The 26,774-nt window shown below is 36.8% G+C and overlaps 1 protein-coding gene and 1 long non-coding RNA gene across 6 annotated transcripts in view; one reads left to right on the top strand and one right to left on the bottom strand.

The window, feature by feature from the left end:
- The first annotated feature begins 726 nt into the window (after positions 1 to 726).
- Positions 727 to 26,774, top strand: part of CCDC172 (coiled-coil domain containing 172) — a 111,208-nt gene continuing 85,160 nt past the window's right edge. For all 5 annotated transcript variants that reach the window (XR_006194557.1, XR_006194556.1, XM_042908586.1 and 2 more), the window contains exons 1-5: positions 727 to 785; positions 1,193 to 1,331; positions 1,510 to 1,595; positions 25,214 to 25,330; positions 26,497 to 26,662. Coding sequence is in view for 3 of the 5 variants with exons in the window: in XM_042908586.1 (XP_042764520.1) it covers positions 783 to 785; positions 1,193 to 1,331; positions 1,510 to 1,595; positions 25,214 to 25,330; positions 26,497 to 26,662 (511 nt within the window). In the remaining 2 variants the exon portion in view is untranslated. The remainder of the gene's footprint in view (positions 786 to 1,192; positions 1,332 to 1,509; positions 1,596 to 25,213; positions 25,331 to 26,496; positions 26,663 to 26,774) is intronic.
- LOC122202266 lies at positions 15,873 to 21,093 on the bottom strand. Its single transcript, XR_006194558.1, has 2 exons — positions 20,968 to 21,093; positions 15,873 to 16,232 (listed from the first exon to the last, which is right to left on the bottom strand). It is a non-coding gene; the product is annotated as an uncharacterized LOC122202266 (long non-coding RNA).

The raw sequence follows: 26,774 nt of genomic DNA on the forward strand, positions 1-26,774 counted from the left end.
TAATAAAGTTTAAAAATTAACTTATAATCATACATGGCGTGATGGAAATTGAGGTGGAAATTTGGAATAGGTTAAAACTTATAACCAAATATGCTACAGCGTTAATGAAGTATTAATTAAGTCTCTTATACAGATGATGTGACCGATGATGTTGCCGTCTTTCAATTCTAATACAATCTAACTAAAAATTACTTTTTTAAGTTTAGCCAATGTCAATGCTACATTCAGAAATCAAGACAAATGTTTATTATAGTATTACAATTTTGACCTACTAAAACTAAAAAAATACTTTATGTTTTAATTTAAAAATCCCATGCAAAAGTCCCAAAGGTGCCTTTCATGTTTAAGCTTTAATTAGCAACCACTTTGGTCTCTGACACATATTGTGCAGATATCGAAGTGTTAACATTACTGAAGCTTGATTACAAAAGGCAATGATTAATTTTAAAGCAGACTAAAAAGATATGCCCTGATTACAAAGGAATGATTAAGGCGGAATGTCAGACATTGCACATTTATAGCAGTCTTTGCCACAGTCAAAGGATAAGCTGTTGCGGTTTATATTTAGAATCATGAGTACTTAGTTCTTTATGATACGGGGTGTCTGTGCCTTGGAGATAGATCCCCCAAAGCCCAAGCGAGGTCTTAAGACCTTTGGGGCCACATGGGCAAAGCAAAACATTTGAAGGCAGATGGACCCAACGAGACGCCGTAGTTTACGTCCACAGCAGGCGAGGCCAAGGCTAGGCGCTGGCGGCCGCCTGCGGGAAGGTCTCCAGGCCATGGTATTGTGAGCAAGTACACGTTTTGCTGAGGGAGGGAGTATTATGTGGTCCTTCTCCATAAAAGAGAGGAGGGGACGGAGAGGAAAAGGCCGGCCACAAAGGGCTGCTGCCCCGGCAGGCTCCAAAGCCTCGGCTCTCGGAGCCTCCATTTTTATCTGCCACCAGCACAGAAAAGAAACTCCGAGAAGGGCCGCGGCCTTGAAGGAAAGGGAGCTGCGTTCAGCCAGGGAAGGAGCGCAGAGTTGCTGTCCCGGGCAGAGCGTGGGGGAAAAACGGTTGTCAGTCCTTAGTGAACAGGGGAAACAAAGGCCTGGAGCCGGGCTCGCGTCCCGCTTCGGGCGGCCCGGGCTGAGGCCGATGCAGGAAGAACAGCCCTGAAAGAGCCTTGTCCCTGTTGTGCTTTCCAGGACCCGCGGCTACCAAATACTGAAGGGCCCAGGAAGGATCCGTGGCAGCCCGGGCCTGAGATGAGTTTAGAGTCCTTGTTTCAGCACATCATCTTCTCGGAGCATCAGGCGGAGGAGAGTCGCCGCTTGATCCGAGAAGGTGGGTGTTTTCTGTCTCCTGCTGGGGTCTCTGGCTCCTCGAGGTGGGGGCTTGGAGCTCAAGGCAGCCCCGCAGGCGAAGTCAGAGCGGGTGGGGGGGGGGGGGTCTGCTGTCTACATCAAGAGACACGGGGGCTTGAGAAAGGTGGAGGTGTTTAAGGATTTAATTTGTGTTACAGTAAGGTCGGAAATTAACAGATGTCGTGAAGACATAAAGAAAGCAACTGAGATGCTGAATGAAGAGAAAATCAAGTTGGAATCCAAGGTAGATTGACCGCTGGAGCATGCTCATTGTCACTTGGGATACAAAAAATCTGTTTTAACTTGGGTTCTCGAGGATATTTTACCCTGTAACTAGTTGTCCTTCCAGTAGGAGGCACATTACTAGGCTGGTTAGTGGAGTTGCATGTTGCCGGGTAGTATTTCAAGCACTGAGTCCCGTGAGGCTCATTCTAATATGAACTTGCCCTAAAGAAACCAGTTTAAAAGTAATGAATTGATTGCCCCTGTTGTAGGATGGTTAACTTCTAAAAGAGCCCGATGTCACTGGGAAAAAAAAAAAAAGTTGTTCAATAAATAGTTGGTGCAGTGTATAAATTTTGAATAGTAAATAATTTAGGAAATGGGCTGTGTTGATATAACAATTGAATGTAGCTTTCGAACCAGCCTCTGCCATTTGTTGTTCAGTTCCCTACCACATGTTGGACATTTCTTTCATCCAGAAGCGTAATTTTTTCACTAGCATCTCTCTGTTTTCTGCGTCATTTGAAAAGTTCTGTTGTTTTAAATAGAAGCAAGGAAATCTGACGGCTTCTTGAAGGAGGATTTTGAAGGGTGGGTAGGATTTTGGAAAGGCAGAAATAATAAGAGAAAAGCATTTGGGGCAGAGAGAGGATGTGAACAAAAGGGAATCATGCCCAAGGCATATTGGGAGAGAAATCTAGTCAAAGCAGAGAGCTGCTATCTGGGAATAGGAGGAAACCATTCCAGGCTTTCGAGCAGGGAGTGGTGTGATAAAAGTGGTTTTAGGGAGATTTCTCTGAGCTCTGGGAGGAAGAGAGCTACGAACATCATCCAAGTATGCCCTAATGAAGGCCTTGCTATGGGGGACGTGGGGGAGAGAGACATTCATTCAAAAACATTTGTTCAACACCTAGAGATAAACTAAACAAGCTGTGTGCAATGGCAAATCTGTTTGAGGAAGTCTGTTTGCTTAAAATATGTCTATTTTAACCAGTGCGAGGGATTTCCAGTTATCTTTCTCAACAAAGTAATCCTAGATCCCTTATTTACCCGGTGACCTGCGAAGCCTGCCCTTGGACAGCTTAGAAAATTTCTTTATTATAGCATTCATTGTACCACGTTACAATTAAACAACGGTACATACTTGTGTTTGTGTTTGTATCCCTCACTGTTTGGGGAACGACACATCTGGCATTTTTTTCTTACCCGTCTTTTGTGCCCACAACTTGTATTCAGTGCCCAACACATAGTTTGTTTTGGCGTTTGAATGAATTGATGAGAACTAATAGTAGGATAATAGAGTGCTGTCTTTTAAAGTAGAATTTCGAACTGTTATTCACTGAGACCCTAGGTCCTGCTTTGCTTGTGAGTAGCGGACGAAGTAGCTACTAACAACAATATTGTAAACTGATGCAGCGGGTAGAGCATTAAGACTGCCATAATGTAGCTTTCTTTTTCTTTAAAAAGAATTAAGATACTTTCAAGATTGGTAACTGGAAGCTAATAAAAGTAATAGGCAAAACATGCAATTAAGTAATGCTTAGCTAACACTTACTGAGCACTTACTGTGTGCTGGGCAGTGTTCTAAATGCTTTACCTACATTAACTCCTTTACCCCTCCCAGGAATCCTGTGATGAGGCACCGTAACGAATCCCCCTCTATGGGTGAGGAAACACAGAGGTTAAATGACTTGTTCATGATATAGAATTAAAGGCAATTAAGCTACCACAATGAAAGTAACAATTGAGTAATGATAGCATATTTTGTTAAAACAGATTTCTTGGGGCGCCTGGGTGGCTCAGTCGGTTAAGTGTGTGACTTCGGCTCAGGTCATGATCTCATGGTTGGTGAGTTTGAGCCCCGCGTCAGGCTGTCTACTGACAGCTCAGAGCCTGGAGCCTGCTTTGGATTCTGTGTCTCCCACTTGCGCGTGCACTCTCTCTCTCTCTCTGTCAAAAATAAATAAACATTAAAAAAATTTTTTGAAATATAAAAAAGAAAGAAACAGATTTCTTGAGCTCATCTTAAGTTTTATTCTTCATGAAATCACATATAATAATGTATCTGAAGCTTTTTCATTTAGTTTAGGACAAATTTTTAAAAGGTCACTTATGTAAGTTTTTATACAAAATGTATTTTTCCTGGATTGGTGAAGATATTGACCTGACAGATAACAAATGTTAAAAAAAATTGCTCTTTGTATATCTTCTTTGAAAAAAAAAAATAGGTTTGCTCTTTGTACTATTTTCTTTTTTAGCAGCCTATTTTGTTGAAATGGAAATGTAATTTGTGGCTAAATACACATTCTTAAAAAATGTTGGCTCAAATATTTATACTTGAGAAAAGACAGAGCAAATCCTTAACATTGTTTAGAAACATCTGCTGAAATTACTAATTAATATAGGCTCTTAAATGTGCATTGTTTTTTAATCCGCTCATATACGTGGGTAATAGTACAATTGTATCTTACTAATAAAATTAACATAGAGGTTCACAGTTCATACAATACTAATTTGTAATTGAAATAATTTGATTTATAATATAGTCAAAGTGGTGGTGTGTATATGTGTATGGATAAAGATTTTAAAAGTGGAACCACAATTATAATGTAAATGACTAATGGGAACAACTGAAGAAGTAATCATAAATTGATTTCTTGTATCTTTTATTCTCAGAGTTAATTATATGTCTGCCAATAACAATGAAAATATATTTACTTGAATATTTGACTTGGCATTTATTGACCAATTTATCAAGTGGAAGCAGCATAGGGAGAAACTAGAACATAATTTGAATAGACCAGTGCTTGAGCTATTTGTGCAGTGATACATTCAGAAAATATTTGGGGCATTTATTTTGGAAGTGGCTTGTGGTCAAAAATGTATTTAGGAAGTACAGTACTCATTTTTTTTTTTTCTGTTCTGTAAAACCCAGGTAGCATGTAATTAGAACTTGAATGATAGCATTTGCCTTTCAGGGCTCGATGAGTCCTTTAAAATATATGGTTGCAAAAGTCTCAAGATTATATAGTATGAGTACTTTGTGAATTGGAGGGCTACAGTATGGCTGGTTAGGTTTGGTAATATGAAAACAGAAAGACAAGAACATGCCCTGGATTTGCATTAATGCTTACCAATACACCTAAAGCTTCTGATAGTCAAGGAAAGGTTTTATAGTATTGAGGACAGAGCAAATCAAAGACTGAGCAAATCAAAATAAAGGACTCACAGAACATTTGTAGTTTCTTCTAAGCATTTGAAAGGTATCTTGTTTGTTTGTTTGTTTGTTTGTTTCAAAAATGGTATATAGTTAAAATTTGGACATTTAATCTTTATACACATACTACATAAAACCTAACATAATGCCATACTGCCTCAAGATAAAATCACTGGAGGAAAGTCTGAGGCTATTTTGCTTAATTTTTCTTCTCCCAATTTTAACTTACTGTATAAACATTATAACAATAATAAGATAATATTTAATGAATTTTTAAAAGAAAATTATATTTAAATAAACAAGTCACTTAAGGGGGCTTCTTTTACTTTTCTTCAAAATGTACATATTCTTTTTTTTTAAGTTGATAAAAACCCTTCCCGCCAGGGACCCACCCAAAACAGTAGGTAAAAGTCATGTCTGTTAGTACTCTATTACCTAACTATGAAAAGAACAAAATCACAAATTGTTCTTTATGATATTGAAAGGGAGTTTTGTTACTAAGATTTTTTCATTTTGTAAAAGTTGAACAATGAAAAATTCATATCCTTCTTAATTTTATTGTTGATTAAAATTTACTTAAAAACATAAATAAAAAGGGCATTATTTCTTCCCTCTAATCAACAGTGTTTTAAAAAGCAGTACATGAGAATTGTTTAATCTCAATTTTAGGGAGTAACATGGAATTTCTGCTTATCACAATTTAATATATTCCTATAGTTTCATTAATTGTGACCAAGACACTTTTGGGGGTAGTTACACTTAGTTGCTTACAGTCTCTCTGACTTCTTTACATGCAAGTCCTTTAAGCAAAATCCCTCCTGTCCTGAACATGCACAGCTGATTTTCTAAAATTGTAGTAGAAAACTTTAGGTACATTATGTCTTTTGCATTCACCTTGGTCGTGTGTATAATTCCATAGCCAGTCAATATATTTTTGAGTCTGGAATCTATTCTACACAGTATTTTTCTTTCACACTGAAGATACCTCATAGAGGTTTGGCAGATGTTTTCTTCACTCCCCCATGCTACTGCCAGAATATTTCTCCACCCTCTTTTGGTGGCTCATACTGTGTTCTACCATATTTTCCCCTCTTTCTTTTCTGTTACCCTACTCACTCACTTGTTCTTTAGAATTTGGTACCTGGTCCCAGGCTTCCACTCTGTCTCCACTCTCCCCATCATTATGAATGTCATTGTCCATATGGACTATTCAGCTACCACCCTGGCCTGTTAGTTCTTTGGTTGCCACATTTTCAGTGACCTTTTTCCTCACTCCACCTCAGCCACCTATTTCCATAATCATACTCTGGACTTTGCCATGACCTTAAAACCACTTCACTTTCAAAATCAATAAAATATTTCATTTTTTTCCATTATATTTTTCAATTTCATCTGAACCTTGAATCCATTTCTGTCTTTCTCCACTAGTACTTGTCTGTTCATTCATTTCCCTCTTTATTCTTAGATTTCATGGTTGGTCACTCCACTCTTCCTCCTGACTCCTCTCTCTCCTCTTCTTTCACACCCCGCCCCCTTGCAAGACTCCCGACTCTAAGTGAACCAATTAGCTGCTACTGTGTCAGCACTTGGACAATTCCAGGGGAGATTGGATCCAGTATTCGTGAATGTTAGCCTCAGCTTCAACTGAGACCTCCACGCTGCCTGGAAATACTACTACATGTCTTTCTCACCCTCTGTAGTGGCTACTTAAACCTTCACTATTTTTATACATTTTATTGTCTCTTCTGAACTGTTTAACACTTAGGCGATAGATAACTTTGCCTTTTGTTTCAGAGAAAATAGAAACCATCCAACGGGATTTTTTTATTTTCCCACCTACAGTTCTCCAACCTGCCTATGTGAAGACCCGTTTTCTCCCCTTTTCTTCCTGTTATGAAGGAGTGCCCTTCCTTCTGACAAAGGACAATTCTTCTATCTTCAGATCCTATCATCTCCTGTTTCATCATTATCCTTACCATCATCATTGTTATGCATATTCTTGGGAAGGGCGCTACAGAGAGAGATTAAAAATAAAGACTAGAGAGGGGCCCCTGGGTGGCTCAGTCAGTTAAACACCCTACTCTTGATTTTGGCTCGGATCACGATCTCATGGTTTGTGGGTTTGAGCTGGTGTAGCCTGCTTGGGATTCTCTCCCTGTCTCTCTGCCCTTCTCCCACTCAAGTTTTTTTTTTTTTTTTCTCTCTCTCTCTCTCTCTTTCTTTCTCTTTCTCAAAAATAAACTTAAAAAAAAAAAGACTAGAGAGTAAAGATAATCAATAGTTAAAAGTCTCTGAGGAAGTCAAAGGAGGATGGGACCCAGAGCATAAGGTGAGAATTAGCCTTAGACAAAAGGAGGGATACCTCCTCTGTTGTACAAACTAAAAATAAGAGGTAATATTGAGCAAACTGTTACTGTATATCACGCCTTATGGTAAGCATTTTACAAACACTGTCTCAATTAATTCTCACAAGAACCCGGCGAGGTTGGTAGAATTATTCCACCCTTATTCATTTGAGACGGTTGAGACTCAGAAATGAAGTAACTAACACGAGGTCACGTAAGAGGTAATAGATAAAAGATTTGAATCTGTGTGGGGTTAACTAGAGAGGTCTTGCTCTTAACCACTGTAGTACAGTATAAAGAAAGGAATAAGGACAGGATGAGGATGTAGAAAAGTTTGGAGACATAAAGCAAACCAAAGGCATGATTCATTAAAAGCCTCCTTGCTTTGGTATTTCAGCAATTTTGATGAATATGTGTCCTATGTGTCTAATGAAATGATTAATAAGAATGTTTCATTTCTTTGTTCCTCTGCTTTTCCAGTTGGGTGGCCTTATGCAAGCAAGGTAATACTGTGAGTTTACAAAGGTTTCCCTGTAATCATATGGGCTACTCATTAGCAGAGATCCATTTCAGTCAGGCAGCAGGGTAGGATGAGTAATATACAGCCTTTGTCCTTGAGAGTTTAGAGTCAAGTCAGAGGTACTACTCCTTCCTTAGAGGGCTCCATCAGTTTAGGGTGCTCTTGGTGGCAAAAAACAGAATCCAACTCAAAAGAGCTTAAACAATTTTGAGAAACTACTTTCTTACGTATTTGAAAACCAAACATTGGATTCAGAAGTTATGCCGGTTGGAATCACATCAGCTTCCCTATAGCAAAGATCTAACCATGGTGGCTTTACCAAATAAAGGTTTATTTTTTTCCCATGTAATGGGAAGTGTGGAGGTAGGAAATCCAAAGCCATTTATTAAGGTGCTCAAGGAAATCCTGGAAGATTTAAGGATTAAAACATTCTTTCTGTTGCACTATCCTTAGCATGTGGCTTTCATCCTTACAGTCAAAGTACTTTTCCATACCCAGGCATTATATCTGAATTCCAGCTGGAAGAAGAGGAGAACATGAAAATCAAAAGACTTCTCCTCATGTGGCTTTATCATTGCTTTGGTGGAAGGGAAGGCCTCTCTAAGGACTTAGACCTGCATCTCAAGGATTAGATGGTCACATGGTCAAGCCTGGAAAAGGGAGCCTGGGAATGTAGATACTTTTAAGGGGATGCATTCCTCCTCTGAATAAAATTGTAATTTTGTTAATAAAGAAGAATGGTAGAATGCTGGTTGTCCTTGTGTTCCCCGAAAAGTAACTAACAATTCCTAGAGTCGCATGGTTTCTCGTTTTGAATCGGGGAGAGAGAAGGAAGTTTGCAGAAGCTTTCTCTGAAAAGCAAGTAAATTAGCCTCATCAGATGCCTCCTTTCCTGTCATTTCTACAAATTGTGACATGTGACTATCCCTAACTCAATAATTGTAGTCAAGAGTAGAAAATTCTCCCAAATTCAGTGGACAGTTTAGGAATGGTACAAGTTTCTGAGAAGTAATGCTTAACCGAGGAAAGGAAGAATGTATATTTGAGGCACCTGCAGTTTCTACAACAAATATTTCAGTGGTTGAAGCCAGAAGGCCCATGTAGAGAGTCCCTGTAGTTGGCTGAAATATGTAAGGCTAATTGATTGTTTGTCATTTAATCTTGGTATTATTTATCATATATGAAAGTATATAATGCCGGGTTTTCTTCTGTAAGTTATCCCTCTGTCCAGTAAGACTTGTTTTATGTTGGGGTCCTTATAAAGCCTTTATGTTATTAACATGGTCTTAAAATTCCTTTATTTTGGACAAGAACTCAATGATGGTTTGAGATGCTTGAAGAAATCACCTGATTGAATTGATTTAAAAAAAAAATTAGGCAGAGACATAACAGATTTAGTTATTATTCCAGGGAGTATGACCTCAGAATTCTAAGTACTAAATGTCATTGTGAAAAAGCCACTTAATAATGACCCCCCCACCCAATTCAACAAAGCTCTAAAACATAATACTGTGATAAAAAAAAAAGCAACCTATAGAAGTACATAAGTATGATACCATTTAAAACCACACAAAACAATAATAGATCTTATGAGGGATTATAAATATATAGTGAAAGTATAATGACATGCGTAGAATGATAAGTAGCAACATCAAGATAGTGATTATCTCTGATGGGGGTAGAAGATAAATGTAATCAGGGAAGGGTATACAGGGCATTTTAGCTGTACACATGTTTACTTTCTTAAGCTGGGGGTGGGGACATAGCTGTTATGTTACTTTTAAAAATAAAGATACATTTTAAAAGTTACAAAACAGTGTTTTTAAGCCTATTCAGAAAGTTGTGCAACCGTGACTAATTGCAAACCATTTTCATCACCCCCCCCCCCAAAGAAACCCTATACCTTTAGCATCCCCCTCCATCCCCCCCATACCCCACCAACCCTAGGTCACCACTAATCTACTTTCTGTCCCCAGATATTGCATGTAAGTGGATTTATATGATAGGTGGCCTTTGCTGACTGGCTTCTTTCACTTAGCATGTGTTCAAGGTTCATCCATATGGTAGCATGTATCACCACTTTGTTCCTTTACCACATTTGTTTATCCATTCATCAGACCTGGGTAAAAGGTTGGGTTGTTTCCACTTTTAGCTGTTAAGAATAATACCGCTATGAATGTTTGTCCACAAGTTTTTGTATGAACACACATTTTCAGTTCTCCTGAGTAGTCCATCCAGGAGTGGAATTTCTGGGTCGTATGGTAAGTATAGGTTTAACTTTTTGAGGAAATGCCACACTATTTCCATAGCAACAGCACCATTTTACTTTACCACCAGCAGTATAGCAGGGTTCCAATTTCTCTATATCCTCACCAACACTTGATGTTTCCTGGGTTTTTAATTTGTTTTGTTTTTGTTTTATAGCCATCTCAGTGGGTGTGGGATGGTATCTGGTTTATACTTTGGTTTGTATTTCAAGTTTCTTAATGGCATTAATGCTGAACATCTTTTTAGGTGCTTACTGGCCATTTGGCACATCTATTCTTAAGATGAGCTGCTTGATTAATGGTCATTTGCACGGTTCCAATTCTTGTAAGGTGTGGAGAGCTGGTCTCTGAGAAGCAGTGATCTCTCTTCATATTGATAGAACTGGAATGATTGCATTTATAAATGAAATGAAAAATATTACATATAGCATTTATTGAACTCCTTTTTCTCAACTTTGTTTTCACGATCTTAAAATCCAAAGAATATTTCATGATAATAGCAGTGTAGAGCGAACTCTATAACAGTATGCCAGATAGCCTTTCTATTTGCAAGTGCTTATAAATCACAAAAGTTGCACACTTCCTGGCTTGGATTCACAAAGTGGAAAATCTACTGCACTGTTTCTAATTGTAAAATTTACCACGTGTGCCTCTATTTCTTTCTCTTCTTTTCTTCTTTCTTTCTTTCTTTCTTTCTTTCTTTCTTTCTTTCTTTCAAGAGCTACTCTAAGTGAATTGTTTAGCTTGAAATGTGAGAAATGTTCTCAACAGGAAAAAAAAAAGTTTCCTTTCCAGGAACTGAGAGAATGGTTCTCTAATTAAAGAATAGTAAGTTTGTGGCTCAGTATGCAAAAAGCGTGAGATTAAATTTAGTTTGCTGACCTCCTTATACAGCACAAAAGAATCCTTTTTCTGTAGTTTATCTTTTGATTTGTGATTTCTTAGAAAATCAGTTAACTGTGTTCCTCATTTAAATATCTCCAATCACACATTGGAGAATTATTCATTCAACAAACATTCATTAAGCAATTTCTAAATCACACTATGAATGATTGGAAATCAATTACAAAATGACTCTCTACCTTAATTTGAGAGTTGACATCAAACAGCTTCAAGTATATAAACTTAACTGTAAACTTAAAATTAAAAAAAATTACTTTTATTCATTTTTGAGACACAGAGAGAGAGAGAGACAGGGCATGAGTGGGGGAGGGTCAGAGAGAGAAGGAAACACAGAATCCGAAGTAGGCTCCAGGCTTGAGCTGTCAGCACAGAGCCTCACACGGGGCTTGAACCCACAAACTGTGAGATCATGACCTGAGCTGAAGTCGGACGCTTAACCAACTGAGCCACCCAGGTGTCCTAAAACTTAAAATTCTTGATGTTTTCTTTTCTAAAAAAAAAGTATGTAATTACTTTTAATTTTTTTCTGTGGAGTTCTATAAAGAAAAACTTTTCATATTTGTCATGAGTAATTATCTAAAACATGAAAATGCATGAGGTCACTGGATGTCCTTTGAGTATTTGAGTACTGGGCATTTTCTAGTAGCCTACCTGCCTGAGGATAATCTAATTTTCTGCCGTTCTTTGACTTCAGGGCTTTTGCACTTGGTGTCTCCTCTTCCCGAAATGCATCTTCCCTCAGCTAGTGGTATTTTGTGTACACTCACTTCTTTTAGGTCTCTTTCTGGAGGGTGGCCAACCATTCCACTGGAATGTGAGACTTTTGAAAAGGACAGTCCCGTGAAAATCTTAGGGTGCAGTTGCCACTTTAGAGCTCTGATTTTCAAAATGTGATCTGTAGCCAAAGGCCTCCCCAAGACTCTTTCAGGAGGTCTTGTGATGTCAAACTATTTTCTTAATAACGCAAAGACATTATTTGCCATTTTCACCAGGCTTGCATGCACATTGATGGTGGGTAAAGGCAGTGAGTAAAAGTGTTGGTGCCTTAGCACAAATCAAGGCAGTGACACCAAACTGTGCTAGCAGTCATTGTATTTTTCACTGTCATAAACTCGCAGTAAAAAATAAAACCCACCAGTTTCACTATATGCCATGACTGTTTTGAAGTTGACCACTGTGTATATGAGTTTTCAATACTGTGTGTGATGAGTTGCGGTATGAAATAGCTCTCTTTTTTTTCTGGAACACCATTTTTACTTGAATAACTGACAGGCTGTAGTTATTTGAACTTGAGTACTTGGCAAATTTTTTTCAAAAACGAAGTAACCCTGACATTTCAAGGCAAACAACGAATAGTTAAGTAGTGGTAGTAGTAGTATTAGTAATATTTTGCCATTGATAATATTCAACCTTCCAAACAAAAATTAGAATTTTGGAAGACTCTTACCTGTCCCTATAAGTTTGACAGTTTCCCAATACTTAAAGATTTTTCTGATGAGTTTGGTGATGATATTAACGAATGTTATTTCTTAGTATCATACTTTGAAATGTATCCACATCTGGAGGATTTGAATAGTTGAGCGAAACGGTATTTTCCAAATGACCAGCACATAATGTTAGGAAACCATGCATGGATAAAAGATCCTCTCAAAGCACAAGATAGACCAATAAATTTTATTGTAACAGAAGAGGAATTTTCTCTTATTGTAAGAGAAAAGGAAAACTATTCTTTGGAATAGTTTCAGATTCCACATTGCAACTAACCTTTACGGACTACCAGCAGTTTAGTTTGGGTGCAGTATAAAGCATACCCGCAATCGTTTGAAAAGGGTATTAAAATATACTGTGTGAGGCCACATTTTCTTCATTTATTTCAACAACAACAACAAAAAAACATATTGCAAAATATTGAATAAACAGGTAGATGTGAGAATCCAGTTGTCTTCTTTAGGCCAGACATTAAAGAGATTTGCAAAAAATGTAAACGCAACGCTTCTTACTATTTTTTCGGAAATACTGTCTTTTCATAAATACATATTTTTAAACACGCAATGGGTTTACTATTGTTATTCTTAATAAATGTTTCTTAACATTCCTCAGTTTTAATATTTGATACAGAAAATATTGATAGGTCTAGCTTGCAAAAAAAAACAAACCAAAATGTTTACAATAATTTTTTAAGACTATAAAGTCTTAAAGACAAGAAAAGTCATGAGACTAAAAAGTTTCATAATGGTTGCTGTAGAGGACCCACCCTGACCTCCAGTATATAAAATAGCATCCCCCCATCCCCCCCCCATTCATTATCCTTTATTTTGTAACACTTACTGCCTTTTGACATATTTTACATAGATGTGTGTATTATTTGTTTTCCCACAATGGGATGTAAGCTCCACAAAGAATACAAATTCATCTAGTTTGTCTGTTACTGTTATTCCCAGTATAGAACAGTGCCTGAATTGTAGTGAGTGTTAAATAAATATTATTGAGTAAGTTAATTTAAAGTTTTTCTCATAGGGGTGCCTTGGTGGCTCAATTGGTTGAGCATCCAACCCTTGATTCCACCTCAGTTTATGATCCCAGGGTCATGGGATGGAGCCCCACATTGAGTGTGGAGGCTGCTTAAGATCCTCTCTCTCTCTCTCTCTCTCTCTCTCTGCCCTTCTCCCCTGCTCTTGCACTCTCTCTCTCTAAAAAAAAAATAAAAATAAAAAATAAACCTTTTCTCATAGAATTCCGTTCTCTTCTGTGAATTCTGTTTGTTTCATCTCATGACTTTCTTATGTAATGATATATTTTCTTATGAGCTTCAAAGTTTTCTATTGTGAACTTACCTTTAGCAGAGCCTATCATTCCTGGGAGTACCAAATATTCCCTTCATAAGGAAGGTCTCCCTGTGAAGCAGTTTCATAGCCTTACATATTTCACCTGTTCAGGACCAGTTTTGATGTTAATTTCTGAACTTAGGGTTTCTGCACTACATGAATAGGAGATACATGAATCTCATATTTATGAAGAGTTCACGCTTGGGGTTGGGCTTCTCAGGGATGACTCCTTCCACTCATGGCTCAATGGCGGCAGCTCATTTATCTGCTGTGTCTCTACGACGAAGGGGGCTTTGTTACTCCACCTGCATAGCTGGCAAAGACACTTCTCAATTCCTGACTTTATCCAGTGATCCCAGTTCCAGCTCCCTGTGGTCCTGACGTTTGGTCTTATGTGGGCATTGGAAACATTAGTCCCTAATACCTGTAACCCAGTCTCAAAGATATCTCTTGGGCTTAAATTCTACCACACCATTTTACCCCGAGTCACCTCTTTGTTTCTGGCATGACGATTTCCCATTCTTGATTCCGGGTTGACTATGTAAACAATGTCTATTTTAAATGTAGTTCTATTTTATATAGCATTTCTCTGTATTTGAGGAGAAAGTGGGTCCTGCTCACATTTGCTTAGACTGCCATATTAACCAGAATTTTTCACTTTACAATATCTTAATGCCTCAACTTCCTCATTCTTGAATTCTTATTTCTTACCTATCTTTTGGTCAATCTGTATAACTGTTCAAGTAATTTTTCAGGAAAAATGGATTTTCTAAGCCCCTAAGGTCCTAAATTTCTTTCTGTTGTTTTCACACTTGAATGAGTATTAGTTTGCATACAAAATTCTTGGCTCACACCTATTTTTAGAAAATTATGTAGCTCTAGCACCACTGATTTTGTAAAGTTTTTATCTATATTCCAGTTAACATACAGTGTAATATTAGTTTCACGTGTACATTTTAGTGATTCAGTACTTACATACAACACCTGATAATCATCAAAACAAGTAGCACTACTGATTTTTGAAATTTTTAATGCAGAAGAGAAATGCTGAAATCAGTCTGGTCTTTCACAATTCCTTTTAAGTAACCATTTTCATTTTTCTACCCTGGTTGGTTGTACAGATTTTTTTATCTTAACAACTCCAGTTTTGTTCACAGATGCATCTGTTTGTTTTGTCTAAACCATGGGTGAGCCTCCCATTTGAACCTCAACTATTGTGATTTCTTTTTCAAGTACCCCTATTCCCGATGAGCTTAGATCTTTGTTCTCTGTTCTCTGAACCCATGATCTTCTGTTATTTGCTACTTCTCAGCAGCCTTGGAGAACTCTTTATACTTTATATTACTGATTCCATCTTTGGCAGTGTTGTTTCTGTTATTGAATACTCTGCAAATTTAAATCCTGTTATGTTCTTACTTTTTTATTTCTTTAACTATCTGTCTTCCTTTTAATCTCAGCTTGTATTTGTATATTACTCTCTTATGTACTTACTTGCTCTTGTTTTTTTTTTAAGGGAACATACCTTTGTATCCTTTTGAGGACATCACAGACTTGATTAACAGAATGTATCTTTTTGTACCCTGTACTACTATATTACAGAGATTTACAGTACTTTTGCTCTGTAAGCTTTTGGGTAATTCTCTTATCTTCCATTACAGTATTTTTTTTGGGGTGGGATTCATGCTGTCATTATGTGAGAACTGTTCAGATTTACAGTTTGCCAACAGATCCAGTGTATGCATTGTTCTTAATCCCATTCTTGTTTTCTCGAATTCTTAAAGTATGAACTGTCTTCTTAAAGCCAAAGCTGATGGTTGACAAGTTGATGGGAATATCCCCAACCCACTTTCTTGTAGCATACTTGACTGAGGTATGATCTTTTCTTGCTCATGTGCCAAATTTTCTTATTATGAGGAGGAAAATGTATGTTTTAAAGCACCTGTGACATTTTATAGTTCTTCCATTAAAAGCAGTACATGAAAAATCACTGCCTTCAGCATTCCATTGTTTTATATCCTGACAGAATAGGAAGATGTAGCGATAGGTAAGATAAGGTACTGCCTCCTGAATTGTCAAATAGCATAGAAATCACCTTATTTCAGAGTATCTCCCCCATGAGCCTTTCAGATTAAGAAGTATCGTTACAAGGTGTTCTTGGCCTATCAGTATTTGTGCATTACTGCTCTTTCCCTAATCAGATTAATATCTAGCTGAATCAGCAGTTCTTTGGAAATGGGAGTTTTATTTGAGGAAAAGGGGAAGAATAATTTTGGAGTATGGGGGTTATTTTGAGAAGATTAGATTTAGGTTGGACTTTGTAATACCAGATGGGTTCAAAAAAAGGTGAATGGAAGAGGTCAAGAGCAAACTGGCTATTGCGGCTGTGCCTGTGATCTTGATATTTCTGGGGAGAATTTCTCATGTAGCCATTGGTACCCATGTGGCCTTAGGAGTGGTTATTGCCTGAATTAATATCTCAGGATGAGTTGAAAGGTTGCCTACCTCAGCTTCTTTGATTCAGTCTAGTTCCATGGCTTTAACTGCAGCCCAGTTTGTCCTGGTTAAAATTCTATTAATTCCTCCTAAGAGAAGACAGAAAAGAGGAAGGAATGGGAGATATGTGACTGCCACGGTAGGAAAATGGATTTGATTATTACTCTACAATGGTCTTTTTCTCTTTATTATGAGATCCTGTTCCTCTCCATCTTTATTAGGAGCCCTTGCTTATGTTGCCACTGGAAGAGTGGGTTATAGTCTCAGGAGGTAGGCTACCTCGTGCCATGATATTTGGTGAACATGCAGTAGACATTTTGTTTTTCCTGAATCAAACTGGCTTTAATTGTTTGAGTTCTTCATAAAAGTAACATGTGTTAATTGCAGTTTATTCCACAAATAGAGATAAGCCAAAAGCAGACTGAAAACTACCACATAGTTCCAATATATAGTTAATATTTTCATAGGTTTTCTCTCAGAATTATTTAAGTGCATATATTTTTTCTTAAATGATTTGGTTTTTTTTCAGTTTGATGTATCCTGCATATGTCAGTAAATATATATCTAGATAAGCAGTTTTTAGTAACTGCATAGTATTCCATTCAATGGCTATACCGTATCTTAGTTAACTACTTTCCTACTGACAAACATTTATTATTACTGTTAATAAATTACCATTATTAATATCACTGTGATGATAATTTTGGACATACATCTTTGTGCACTTTTTTTTTAGGATAAAATTCTAGAAACCAAATTGCTCTATCAGTGGGTATATACTTTTTAAATTTTTTTTAAGTTTATTTATTTTGAGAGAGAGAGAGAGCATGCACACAAGCGGGGGAGGGGCAGAGAGGAGAGGCAGAATCCCAAGCAGGCTCTGTGCCATCAGCATAGAGCCCGATGTGGGGCTCAAACTCATGAACCGTGAGATTATGACTTGAGCTGAGATCAAGAGTCAGACGCTTAACCGACTACACCAATTGGGTATATACTTTTAAGGCTTTTGATAATTTCCAAATTGTCCTCCAGAAAAGTTGTTCCAGTTTATTTTCCTGATAATTTCACTACTCATATAATTGAAATTATCTATTCTTTTGGCAAATATAAGACAAATGTCTTTTTATACTTTTAATTTGAATTTCCTGTTTAATTATATTTATTACTTTGTTCATAGATTGCTCATATTTACTATGTGTTTTACCTATTCATATCCTTTCCTTGTCTTTTTCTTACTGATATGTAGCTTTTTAAATGCTATAGATCTTTTATATTCCTCAGTAGAATTTTTTTTCATATAGCTTTCAGATATTTTTAAAGCTTATTTGTGTTTTCTTTATTTGGTTTTTGCTGTTATAAATGAGATTGTTTCCATGCTTTTTTTTCTGTTTATTGTTGGTAATTAGAAAAGATACTTAGTTTTGGTATTTATTTGTTACTAATCTCTTTCCTGAATTCTTGTTATTTCCAACAGTTTCTCAGTAGATTTTCTTGGACTTATTAGGTATGTATTAATGACATTTGCCTAAACAAATGAAAGAGAATTTTGTGCCAGCTTTTTGGATAATTATATCTCTTATTCCTTTTTCTTGCCACATTGCATTCATAAGAACTTCCAGAAGAAACTTAAATTGCAGTGGTTTTCTCTGGCATCCTAATAACCTTCAGTGAAAAGATGAGAGATGAGCAAAGGCTTGATTGAGGTAAAGGAACGAACCAGGAGGAATCTGGGGAAAGAGATTTTCAGGCATAGAGAAGAGCCTGTACAAAGGCCGTAAGGAAGGAGTGTGCCTGGTATGTCAGAGGAATATCAAGGAGGCCAGTGTGGCTGGAGAGAGCGACTGAAGTGGAGAATGGTAGAAGATAAGGTTGGAAAGGGAATAAGGGAGCGCAGATCACGAAAAGCCTTATAAGCCATTGTAAGAACTAATATTTCCTAACATTGAAACAAGGATTACTGTGTCATGGAGAGTTTCTCTTTAAGTACTGCATCGTGGTTAAGAAATGCATTTATAAAAAATAGATTTTTTTATAAAACCTTAATATCTGCTGTTGATACAATATTCATTGATGTACTCTAACATTTAAAATGTCTTTGCCGTAATAGTCATAACACATTCTTTCCCCCAATTGCTATGATGTTACAAATGTGAAATGTACATTAACTATGTTTTCTTATGTAGAGTTGCCTATTACACTATTGGGCAGACCATTTAATCAGCAAAACGTCAGTTCCTAAAATCTGAGAATATTTTAAGCGATAGCAATCACAACAGAGTAGCTTTGTACTTGCTTATGTGGACCTAAACATTAATTTAGAATTCTTAGTCATTTTCAGTTTTCAAGTTCTTCTGGTAGAAAAATACCTTAAGGCACCCAGGCAGCAAGAATAGTGAAGAGTCACAAATCACGGCTATGCTGAAAACTGACCTAGTTGACCAGATAAGTCAGCTCACTGGGAAAACTATAAGCTCTGTTGAAAAATCAAATATCCCAAGAGGAATAAAACAGGGAAAGAAAGAAAGACCTTTATTGCTGAGGGAAGCAGAATTAACCAGAGTGTTGGCAGTGCTATAAATTAAAAATTTCCAAAACAGCAATATTTTCTCACAAAGCTTGGCTATTTGATTCTAGAATGTAACTTTAAGGCGGCATGCAAATCTTTTCTCTTCGTTTGTAGTCAGAGGAAGAAGAGAGATGAGAAAGAGAAATTTGTATTACTGCTGCTAGGAACCTTCTACCCTTTTTATTGTTGTGGCCTCTTGATATTCTTGGGTAACTCAGGAGATAGAGTCAGTAGCATCTTAAGTGTTTATCGTAAGATGTTCAAGCTACCGTGGATATAAGGTGGTGCTTCAATTCAAACCTGCCCCCATAAGACATGTTCAAAACTATTTTGGGAGGTGGCTCAAGATGGCCATATAGGAATATCTGAACTCACTTCCCACATACACACCAAATCCACAGCCACATACGGAAAAACTCTCTCTGAAAAAGACCTGAAAACTAGCTGAAAAATGCCTCCACAGCAAAGGATACTAGACAGGGCCACACCGGGAGGGTGGGAGAGGCAGAGACATAGTCTCACCAGAAACCCCACCCTGGCACAGCAACCCCTGATCAGGAGGAAGCTCACAAATACGAGCTTCTCCCTGAGGAGCACGTCAGCGTCAGACACACCAACCCTCGGGACCTGCGCAGGAGAGATGAATCTGCAAAACGTCTGGCTTTGAAAACCAATGGTGCTTACATCCAAGAGATCCAAAGGGCTGTAGGGAACTGGGATTCTGTTCTTAAAGGGCTCATCCACACAATCATTTGCCCCGGAACCCAGTGCAAAACAGCAGTTTGAAAAGAACCTAGACTATAGATATGCGAAGGAGAAATTTAGTTGCTAATTATAAAGCATCTGCCAGAGGGACAGGGGCCTGTTGGGACTCTCTCCAGAGATGGAGGCGGAGGTGGGCGCCATTTTTGCGCTCTTCCTCTACCTTGTGCCATTTTGCTGCCTTGCCAGCACCAGTGCTGGCGGGAGCCACTTTTGCACTCTCCCTCTACCTTGCTAGCACTGGTGGGTGCACAGAGTCATGGCAGTCTCCAACTGGCCTTCTAATGCCAGTGGGCATGCCCACCTCTGCAGTCTCCTGCTGCTTTGCTAAAGCTGGTAGACATGAGCACACACACACACACACACACACACACACACACACACAACAATCTGATTAAAAAATGGACAGAGGAGGGGCTCCTGGGTGGCTCAGTCGGTTAAGTGTCTGACTTCGGCCCAGGTCATGATCTCATGGTCCGTGAGTTCGAGCACTGCGTACGGCTCTGTGCTGACAGCTCAGAGCCTGGAGCCTGCTTTAGATTTTGTGTACCCCCCTCTCTCTGCCCCTCCCCCACTCTGCTCTGTCTCTGTCTCTCAAAAATAAATGTTAAAAAAAGTTTTTTTTAAATGGACAGAGGCTCTGAATAAATATTTTTCCAAAGAAGACATACAGATGGCCAACAGGCATATGAAAATGTGCTCAACATTACTAATTATCAGGGAAATGCATATCAAATACCACAATGAGATATCAACTCATACCTGTTAGAATGGTTATAATAAAAAAGACAAGAAATAACAAGTGTTGACAAGGATGTGGTGAAAAGGGAACCCTCATGCACTGTTGGTAGGCATGTAAACTGGTGCAACTATATGGAAGACAGTATGGTGGTTCCTCAAAAAATTAAAAATAGAACTACCATATGATCCAGCAATTCTACTTCTGGGCACTTACCCAAAGAAAATGGGAACACTAATTCAAAAAGATAGGGGCACCCCTGTGTTCATTGCAGCACTATTTACAATAGCCAAGATAGGGAAACAACCTTAGTGTCCATCAGTGGATGAATGGATAAAGAAGATGTGGTGTGTATGTGTGTGTGTGTGTGTGTGTGTGTGTGTGTGTGTGTATGTGTGTGTGTGTGTATGCATATATACACATGTGTGTATGCATATATATATATGCATATATATACACATATGTGTGTATGTATATGCATATATATACATATATATGCATATATATATGTGTGAATGTGTGTGTGTATATATATATATATATATATATGTATGTATTTCATTCCAAAAACATAACTTGTAATCTAAAGCATTTGTATATCAAAGTGAATGTCCCCATAAGAATTAATGGAAATTCAGATGATTTGTTCCACAACCCAACAGTATTCATATAAGAATGATCACATTACTGTAATATAATACAAAATAATAAAGAAAATAAAAGACATAAAGAAAAATAAACATAAATCTGCACTTACCTTTGAAAACCTTCGTGGCTGGTGTGAGGGAGACACGAGAGAGGGGGGTTGTTGTATAGGATGACTTTCACTATCACTAATGAAATCCCTGCTATCTGTTGGCTCAATGGAATCTTTTTCTTTTTGTGCAACTTTAATGAGGAGCCTATCCAATGACACTTGCTTTTGACTCCTTTTGAGGATTTCATAGAAATGTGACATTGCATTGTCCTGAAACAGATTCATTGCTCACACTGCTACAGCCTTATTCAGGTGGTGCTTTTCTACAAGATTTTGCACTTTCCCGCATTTTACACATATCCCTAATCTCATCTGAAGTGAGGATACTCCTCTGCCTTTTTCTCCTCCTCCTCTGCAGCAAGAGAGAGAAGAACCATTGGTTCCGTTGTGATCATGTGACGTTTGGCATCACGTATTACTTATACTGCAAGACATGGCTCGTTTATCAAGTTAAAATTTATTAGAAATGTTTGCTCATCTTGCAGAACACTTGCAGAACAAGTTACTCTCAGTCCAAGGTTTTACTCTGTGTGTGTGAGTGAATATATATCTATAATGGAATACTATTCAGCCATTAGAAAGAATGAAATGTTTCCATTTGCAACAACATGGATGGACCTTGAAGAGTATTATGCTAAGTGAAATAAATCAGACAAAGAAAGACAAATACCATATGCTTTCACTTATATGCTAAACACAAAACAAACTAACAAATAAAGCAAAAACAAACTAAGGGATACAGAGAATAGATTGGTAGTTACCAGCTGGGAGGAGTTTGTGGGGTGGGCAAAATGGGTGAAGAGGGTCAAGAGGTACAAACTTCCCGTTATAAAATAAATAGGTCATCGGGTCATAATGTACAGCGAGGTGACTATACTCAGTGATATTGTATTGCATATTTGACAGTTGCTAAGAGAATAAATCTTAAAAAGTTCTCCTCATAAGAAAAAAAAATAAGATTTTATAACTTTGGTGACAAATGGTAACTAGGCTTTCTCTGATGATCATTTGGCAATGTATATAAATATCAAATCATTTTGTTGTACATTCAAAACTAATATAATATGTCAGTTATACCTTAGTTAAAATTATTTTTAAGTCACAGTTTCACATTTCTTCCAGCATCTTTCAAGTTTTGATCTCCACCCATCACTTTTATAATGAAAGAGATGTTTCTGATGATGGTTTATTCTGTGAAATGACCTTGTCTTGTGATCATAGCAATATGTATGGGGTTATATTTGGATTTATTTACCTAAATTTTACACCTCAGTAAGTCTGGCTTTCAAACACAAGAATGTGAAAAATAGTTTAAGAGATTGGTTGTGATAACAGAAAGAACAAAAGGAATAATGAGAAATGCATTCTGCAAATAGGTGGCCTTGAAAAGCTATTTCAGCTTTTAAGAGTAACAACATACTTGGCCAAGAGGAACTGGGAAGATCCAAAAGTCTTTGTCCTTTTGGTTTCGTTAAAGTATGAAGAACTCTATTATTAATAAACCTGTGTAGCTTCTGCAACCTTAACTTATTGCTGTCTTCACCATTTGAATCAGCATATTGTGGGCATCTCCTCTTTAACCTTACCGACTTGAGCTTTCTCAGACTCTTTGCCTCTTTTTCTATTAGGCTCTTTCCTCTACCTGCCAATTCCTTTTTGTATTAAATGTTTTAATCACAGACCCTAGTAAATTTAAAAATTAGTGTTACTGTAATTTTTCTGTAGTTATTGATTCTAGGACTTTTTAAGGTTAATTTAAGGAGGAAAATGTGGAAGTACAAGATAAAGACAGAGTGTAAGACAGAAAAGGGGAATGATGAGGAGAAGCCGGCCAATAATTTAAAAAAATATATCAAAGAAGCTGAAAAGACCTCAAAATGATAATTCCCATGGGAGTTTAGGGGAAGAGGAAATGTATAGATACATCTTTCTTACAAAGCTTTTGAATAGCTGTTTATTTTTCATTTGGGGTACATAGGTTTCATTTTTCAGATTGTGGTAAAATATTACAATTAAATGCCAACTTATCTAATAGTTCACTTTAATATATTAATTTCTTAGTTCTCAACATAAGGCTTTTCTGAACTTGAATAATAAATTTGGTTATGTCATATTTAAAAAACTTTTTAACCTTGTAAGTAATATTTTCTTCATCTTTGGGTTTTACCATAAGTCTTTCACAACAGATCAGTGGCAGAAACAACCCGAATTCAGGAATTTTGATTCTGAAGGGCATAATACCTGACACACCTTATTGGCTTAAGCCAAAATTTATCCAGCCCAGTATTTGGTCCTAGCAGTTTTTCAGGCATTCATGGTTACTGTCCAAAATAGCAACTCTGGGAGGTAGGTGTAGACTGCAAGCCATCTTCTTTCATTAGGGTCTGATAATTTTTCTCTTTCTCAAACTTCCATACTTTGAACTTCTGCTATTGTCAGAGACTGAAGTCCCTTTTAGTTCCAGAAGTATCTCTATTACTTTTAAATAGTTCTAGTCATTATTTAGAAGAAAGGAAGTAAAAAGATCTGGATTTTCAATCCTGAGTTTGCCCATAATTAATATATTACCTTTATTAAAGAATTTCACTTTTCTGGAACTCATTTTATTCTCATTTACTAATAAATAGTAAGTGGCTCTGAAGTATTTTCTTATTCTAAATAAATGTAATAGAATTCATGATCGTATTCTTGCTTGCTATTATGACCAATTTCTAGATGATTTTATAGATCTGGCCTTATGTTTTCTAATTTCTGTCTTTCTAGACAGTAAAATAACTAACTGCCCCATTCTTCCTGCCCCCAGTTTTAAAAATTTTTTTTTTTCAACGTTTTTTATTTATTTTTGGGACAGAGAGAGACAGAGCATGAACGGGGGAGGGGCAGAGAGAGAGGGAGACACAGAATCGGAAACAGGCTCCAGGCTCCGAGCCATCAGCCCAGAGCCTGACGCGGGGCTCGAACTCACGGACCGCGAGATCGTGACCTGGCTGAAGTCGGACGCTTAACCGACTGCGCCACCCAGGCGCCCCCCTGCCCCCAGTTTTAAAACAATTTTTTCTGAGTTTCTTTGGTCATGAAAATTACATCTCTTTCATCATTTTTGGTTGATGTCTTTCTTAAGATAGAGCTGATGAGAACGATACCAAGTACTGAAGGTGTGAGCAGACGTGCCGTGATATTATATATATGCGACATCATATTTTCTGTTTTATTCCTGTTACTTTTTTTCTGCTACTTTTTTAATGCCAATATTTCCAGGACATTTTAGCCATATCATTTCAAAATATCTTTCAGGCCAACCCTTTGCCTCTGGACTAGACTATTCCTAAGCTCTTTACTATTCAATATCTTCTGGGACAGAGATTTCACACCCTGTCTCTCACCTTCAGGAAATTCTTATGGCTACCGTAAATCTTCCTTTCTGCAATTTAAATTGAATTTATTTCCTTTTTCTTTTCACTGTGGAGATGGGAACAGCCCCAAACTAAAAGTGATGCTTTCTTATGAAGGCCAGTACTGAATATAGAGGAAAGATTATTTCCAGTCTGGCGTCATTTTTAGCTTTTATATATTAAAACTTCCTGACTTTCACTTCAATATTCATGGTCTCAGGAGATGCTATTCTTTATGGCTCAAATGAAATAATAGTTACATATCTAATATTAATGTTATTATGTCTTTTGCTAACTAGAACCAAATGAGGTACTAAAATAAAAAAATGATTTCACAAAAGCATTTGAAGGCTTTAGCAGATTTGTGGTTTTTTAGTATAACTGTAGTCATGGGACTAAGTTTTTGCCTGTGGTTTGTAGATTTTATCTCATTTTATTAGTCATACTGTATACATGTTTAATTCATCCATATCTTCCTTATAAATGATGAGAATAGAAACTTGTTCTTTAACACAAGCTGTCTTGCAACAGATTTCAGTGTGTGTAGTCAAAAAACCTTGGTACCTAAGCTAAGAAATGTGCTAGGTATTGGAAAGAAAAAAGAAAACACGTTCTCTGCCCTTGAGGGGCCTATAGTCTAACTGGGGGGAAATATTATAAAACTTGTAATTATAGAACACTTATAAAAAATATGTGAGAGTACCTATAAAATACGATGTTTAATGTGAATTTTATTTTGTATTTAAGTTTAATACAGAAAATATCTTACGCTATACAGATCTGTTCTATTAACTAAGGCACCTAAAATGTCTGACTAATTGTTTCATTCTGATTTCTGTTTTTTCATTTTAAAGGTTCAGGAATTTTCTGAAAAAACTTTCCTCTTACAGCTTTGGAAGATTCATGAAAATGCCTTAGAAAGACAGTGTAGTGAAATTACAAACCAGAGGAATATGCTTCTCCAAACCTTTGTAAGCCTTCAGCCGCTTAGAAATGTCTATTTCACTAACTGTATTGAAAAGTATTTAAATATACTTAGGTGTACTTTTAGAAAATTATCTGTACGCATATTGGCAGATAGTCCTGTTCAGATATGGAAAGTATTAAGTGCTATTTAAAACCAGTTGGTAGAGTAATACAGTTTGAAAGAGTTCTATTGGCAGGGATGCAATATAGATATTATTTGCAATTATAATAAGCATTTAAAAAACGGTGAAACTGATTTGAATTGCTCAGGCTTTGAGACCTTGGTTTTAATGCTTCTGAAAGACAGAGAGGTTCACACTTTAGTCATATTATGGATGTTGGTGAAAAGATAGTTTTTATCTTTTTATCTTAAGTCAGAACCAATAGACTGAGTAGTTTTAAATGACAGGGCCAGTTTAGGAATGTGACTTATAGTTAATTGACATTTCAAAAGAAAATATATTTAGAAATACTAAAAATATTTATCTGATTTCAGAATCAACAGACTTGGTGGTTACATATGATATGGCCAGTTTCTCAATGCAGTTCACAATCAGTGGACATTTCTTTGAAAAAATAGAAAAATACAGTAATATTTAGGTTCTAGCATTGCCCAGAGTTCTTGGAAATTCTTACTTCTTCTTCATGTTATGTCTCATAGAATGTAAGCTATTTCATAGAACTGAATTGGAAATAAATATAGAATTTTACCTTCTTTACCTATATTTTAAAAGGGTTCTTTGGATTTCCTTGTTTGTTTATTTGTCTTTTTTCTTTAGCGGTTATTCCTTTGAGTATAGATTTTTATTTTCAAGTTTGGACATTTAGTTATTTTCCCCAGTTTCACATTGCAGTGACAGAATGGCACATACGGCTCTAAGCTTAATACACAAACACAGATACAGAGATAAATAGTAGAATTTCTACATCAGTAATACTCCCAAAACATTAAGGATAAAACTTCCACATGGGAATAGTTGGTTGTCATTATGTAATAGCTTCAGCTCTTTTATTAGTATTGCTAGAGGAGTAAAGCATTTTGTAATAATACCAGGATATACAATTATATATTTTTGTTGTTAATAATTCCAAATGACTGCACTGTAAATCACTAAAGAAAATATTGTTACAAATTAACATCTATATTTGGTCTTTTGTTTCTGTTTTTTAGGAGGCTACAAAGAAAAAAGTGATAGAAGAGGAGGAAAAATTTATTAAGGAAATTGCAGACTTCAATAATGAGTATGAAGTAACAAAGAAAAGAGAGCTGTTGATAAAAGAAAATGTCCAGATTGAAATATCTGACTTAGAAAACCAGGCAAACATTTTGAAAAGAGGTATGAGTACAAAGTACCACCTCATTTATCTATCTGCCACTAACGAAACTAACTTATTTTGAATCAATGGATTTTCTAGAAATTTAACTTTTTCACAAGCAATTTGGGTTAT

This window comes from Panthera leo, chromosome D2 (assembly GCF_018350215.1).
Source record: "Panthera leo isolate Ple1 chromosome D2, P.leo_Ple1_pat1.1, whole genome shotgun sequence".
Lineage (NCBI taxonomy): Eukaryota > Metazoa > Chordata > Mammalia > Carnivora > Felidae > Panthera > Panthera leo.